This window comes from Eutrigla gurnardus (genome assembly GCF_963514095.1).
Source record: "Eutrigla gurnardus genome assembly, chromosome: 2".
In the NCBI taxonomy this organism is placed as follows: domain Eukaryota; kingdom Metazoa; phylum Chordata; class Actinopteri; order Perciformes; family Triglidae; genus Eutrigla; species Eutrigla gurnardus.
The window spans coordinates 23,210,502-23,215,358 of NC_139916.1; the positions used below are offsets into that span (position 1 = coordinate 23,210,502).

Here is a 4,857-nt window from a genome sequence, read left to right on the forward strand (position 1 = left end):
TAGATTATCAAGTCGTCCCCATTAACTATATTTACCATTTTAAACTACAGTTTTGCACTCCTCCAGTATCAAATCTTTGACCGCTTTAGTATTTACAGGATTTCTCTAGAATCTATGGGTATATCATATATCTTCTGCTTCAAGGTGGCAAATGTATTCTGATCCTTCACATGAGTAAAAGCTGAAGTAAAACTCCTGCATTCAAAATGTTACTTAAAGTGCAGAAGTATTATCAACTAAATTTAAAACTAAATTATTCATTCATCATTACTGATGAATTAATAACATTTTGCAGGTGAAATTCAACTTAATTTGGGTAAATTGTTGTCCATGTAATGGAGGAACAATGAAGAAATGTAGTGGAATAAAGATACAGTGCAACGTACCTCAAAAATGTAACTATACTGAGCGAATGTATGAAGCTACACCCCATCTCTGTTGGAGTAAGTGAAGGGGTAACAGCAAGTAATAGTTATTGTAACTGTAAAGCGTTTGTCGCCCATATCTTTGTGCAGGTATTACAGCTCCCCTCTGTGGTCGCTCAGGTAAAATGCAGCATGCTGTCCTCGCACTCTCGTGGTACAGTCACCTTGTAACTGTGGCATGACAGTGTGTAATTACGTCCATTGTTGTTGTCCCAATAGTTACATCCTGCTGCGTGGTAGCAGATGGCAAATTCCAAAATGGCTCCTGGCTCCAAAAGGAAAGGAGGGACAGGCAGACGAAATCTGAAGATATCCGTTTCTGGAGCCTCGCACGCCTCGTGGTTACTTGACACCCAGAATGCTGTTGTTTCCGTGTGCGTCCTCCAGTTGGTGAAAGAGTAGTGCACCGTGACTTCTTTCTCATAAGCTAAATTAAGTACTTGTATGGTGCCTGTAATGCCCTGCTCTGAACACAGAACCTGCTCCAGACACACACTCTGAGTGCGGAGACGCTCCAGGAAGTCGGGTTGAGCTTTTATATTTTCAGGGAAACAAGGTTTAAAGTAAGGCAGGGACAGCTCCAATGACTTGCCAAAAGCCAGCTCAGAGCTCATCAGTAGTCTGAACATAACATGTTGGGGGATCAGGGGGTGCTCTTGAACTTTGAAGACCTTAACATCTTCTAATTCGATGCCCAGTGAGTCCACGAAGCGTACCTGAAGGCTCCTGAATTCCCTTTTTCTCTCTGCGGACGAAGGAAGCGACTGAGCTCGTCTCCTCATGATCGTCTTGGTTGGAGGGTCGCTGGGTGAGCTCTGCTTCAAATTGAGTTCCTTCACTGAGGGAGTCCTTGGAGCTGGAGGGCGTATCCGGACTGGGGCTTTGGGAGGGTGAGGTTTGGGGTCATAAATGTCCCGCAAACGAATGGTGGTGTTTCTAGTGGCATCGGCGTTACTGGAGCCACTGATGAACTGAAGCTGGGTCCCTCTCTTTTCACCAGAACCGGCCATGTTCGTCACATTAAACACACCTTGAGAAACAAACCAGTCAGCGTATAAACTTATCAGTTAGTATTTCAAATGCACATGCAAATATGCTGTTACAATCTCCAGTTTCCGAGAGAAAATTCCAAGACCATAAGTCAAATGTTTGAAAGTCAAACAAATGTTGCAGCACGCTAAATGTGTTCAAGAAGGACCGAACCTTTACAGCGGAGACTTCTTGTTGTTCTGTTGTTGAACCTGCCTCTTGCATTGACTTTGTTTACTCTCTTGAAGCAAATCAGCTACGAATCCAACTGCTACCCGATGACAGACGCGAGGCTGTTTCTGCCAGCAAATGAATCAACTGGAAACCAAACCCAACATGTTGCGCAAACAAATAGCGAAGCAGGTGATCTAGTAAGAAAAACTTGATACACAACACGACCTGCCTACAAAGCCAACAGTGACTTCAACAAAACTCTGATCTGAAGACCAGACCGTTATCTATGGCTCCCACCCTTTAGCTCAGCCCTTGACATATAACATGACACCTTAACAGGGGATGGGAGGTGTAGAGTGAATATTTATAGCAGGTAGTGGGCTGTGTCTCTGTTCTCACAAGAAACCTTTCTTGTTTCTTTGCAGTTGCTAACAGCCCAAACCTACTGTCAGACTGCCAACTACTTTTGATTACAGTGCCCTGAAAAAAAAACAACAAACCCAACAAATGACTAAGTGTTACCTCAGACTGAAGACGAGTGCAATGTGAAAGCAGTCCCATGTCATAGAGATACTGAGGGGCAGAGATACTGATGCAAATACTACTAATAAGGTGTTTTTGTGTATCGTCCCATTAGTATCCAGGGATTTTGACTGATGTAGATTAATTAATTATGACTTATAAATCAATTTTGACTTGGCTAACTCGAGCCCATACTCATGTCACGGCTGATACCAACTCACAAGGCACCGTTAAGCATCTGTATGGTTGCATCAGACTTTCAAATAACTACAATTTAAACCCGTCCACTTCATCTTAAGACGCTGAGAGAAGAGAGGGGTATTTGACGGGTCAAACAAGCACAGGACTTTCACCCAGGAGACCTGTGTTCGTCTCACTGTCATGGCCCAAATCACCACTACTTCTGCTTTGTACATGCTGTGAAAGTCCTTCATATGCTGGGAAACCAAACATCTTTACTGCCTGAGTTCAGAACATCATCCAAAGGTACTCAAAGCTCACCATTTAGCAGGCTACACATTGGCTGGTTTCTTAAAAAACAGGATGAGGGTCAAATATGCAATATTTAGGTAATGTTACACATCTCATGACCTCATTTTCATATACTGTATTTTAGAGTGAAAGTGCTGATTTGTCTTTAGTGAAGTTAAGCTTTACTTATGCTATCTACTGGTTCACAAAGAATCAACTCTTAGTTGATATCAGTACAAATGCTCAACATTTTAAACACCAGCGTTTCCACTGCTCTGCCATCAGTAACCTTAGCAAGTCTTTCTGAATTGAAAGTCTCAACAAGAGGGATGAATGTTAAAGCATTGTAAATGTAAAATGTCTTAATACTGCTAGAACAGAGATGAAAGCTTTTGACACTTGATAACGTGAGTGACCTAGCACCAGGAGGTCGATAGAGCAGGACGGGGCAGGTTGACAGACAGAAAGACAAACAGTATTGGGTTCTTCTAGTTGGCAGCAGTTTGGTTTGAATGGGCACAGAAAGTTGGCAGCTGTGCTGATCAGACATGAATCTCAGCAGTGCCAGTTGTCCTGACAGGATGGAGGAGGAGAAGCTCCACATTTCCCCCAGAGAGTCGTCCAGGGTGATCTGCCTCCAGGTGCTGCCTTCGTACCTGCTGGCCGGGCTGGGCATGGTGACGGCCGGCATGCTGCTGGACCAGGTGCAGGTCAGTGACACGCTGCTGCTGTTGAATCACACGGATCATATGTAGTCTGAAAGACTAGCAGAACAGCTCCAATATTACCTGCACCAAAAATCACAACAAAGCTTTCTAAAAAAGGGAGTGATCTTTGTTCAAATAATTTGATAAATCTCAGTGTATTCAGTGCAGTGAGGTAACCATATCTGTCCATCCATGGCTTCTTTTCTCTGACTCTCTCCATGTCTCTCTGGGGTGAATGGACTGAGCTGTGAGTTGGAAGTGGAGTGGGGTTGGAGGTCATCGTGACCTAATGAGGTCTAAAAAAGTGACCTTGCCCCAAACAAATAAACAGCTCTTGGCATTCAGATACAGCTATGCATGAGTTTACGAGTTCATTTAATCAGAGTATGTGACTATGGATGATCTGGGGAAAGTGTTTCTATATGCGGCTAAACTCTCTTCGATCAATATTCAATATTAACTTTATGAAATAAATAACCATATACTAAACTGTAAAAATATATGATTGAAACAATAGTTTGTGGAATAAAATATGTAATTAAAACCTACTATAAGTGCACTAATGCACAGTGTATTTAACATCCATCCATCCATTGTCTACCGCTTATCCTGTATTTAGGGTCGCGGGGGGGCTGGAGCCAATCCCAGCTGTCATTGGGCGAAGGCAGGGTACACCCTGGACAGGTCGCCAGTCTATCGCAGGGCCGACATGTAGAGGCTGACAACCATTCACGCTCACATTCACACCTACGGGCAATTTTAGAGTCACCAATTAACCTATCCTCATCCTGCATGTCTTTGGACTGTGGGAGGAAGCCGGAGAACTCGGAGAGAACCCACGCTTACACGGGGAGAACATACAAACTCCACACAGAAGGTACCCGGGCCGACCCGGGAATCGAACCCAGGACCCTCTTGCTGTGAGGCGAGAGTGCTACCCACTACACCACCGTGCAGCCCACTGTATTTAACATTAAACCTCTAAAGCTTGCAAGCCTTATCTAACACATGCTACTGTGGGAGTGAAACTGACATGAAGCAATTATGTTTATCATTTATTCATGTGTGTTCCTGTTATTTTGTATTTGTTTGCAAATAAATATGTAGCACATCCTCGGGTTAGAATGCTCTTGGTCACAGCTCATGATAAGATGACGGTTCTTGTGTTAATCATCCCTCCCGTGTGTAGCAGGATGCTGAATGTTAACCTTAGGAACAGGATGTAAAGGCTTATATCAGGCAGCGTTTCATATCCCAGACAAAGGCAAGCACTGTTTTTAATGAATCACAAGTTATAGGTCATAAAGTAGAGCTTGTTGCACATTAGACATGGTAGCTGAAATAGAGCAAGGCAATTATGACCTGTTGACCAATCGACTTTATTGCATACCCAGCTGAGGGGCTAATCATGAGGTTAATTTTAAATGACCATTTTATCAACGTATTTCAGTAATTGCTCTTTTTGCCACAAATTGGACTTGCATGGTCATAAAGCATTTTTATTACACTAAACAAAGAAATATTTGTTG

General features: G+C 43.1%; 1 protein-coding gene across 1 annotated transcript; it reads right to left on the reverse strand.

Annotated features, from left to right (window-relative positions):
* Nucleotides 1-354: 354 nt before the first annotated feature.
* Nucleotides 355-1,845, reverse strand: ppp1r3db (protein phosphatase 1, regulatory subunit 3Db). The gene is made up of 2 exons (XM_084029980.1): nucleotides 1,629-1,845; nucleotides 355-1,455 (listed from the first exon to the last, which is right to left on the reverse strand). The coding sequence occupies exon 2, from the start codon at nucleotides 1,433-1,435 to the stop codon at nucleotides 542-544; it is 894 nt and encodes a 297-aa protein (XP_083886106.1). The 5' UTR covers nucleotides 1,436-1,455; nucleotides 1,629-1,845; the 3' UTR covers nucleotides 355-541.
* Nucleotides 1,846-4,857: the final 3,012 nt, after the last annotated feature.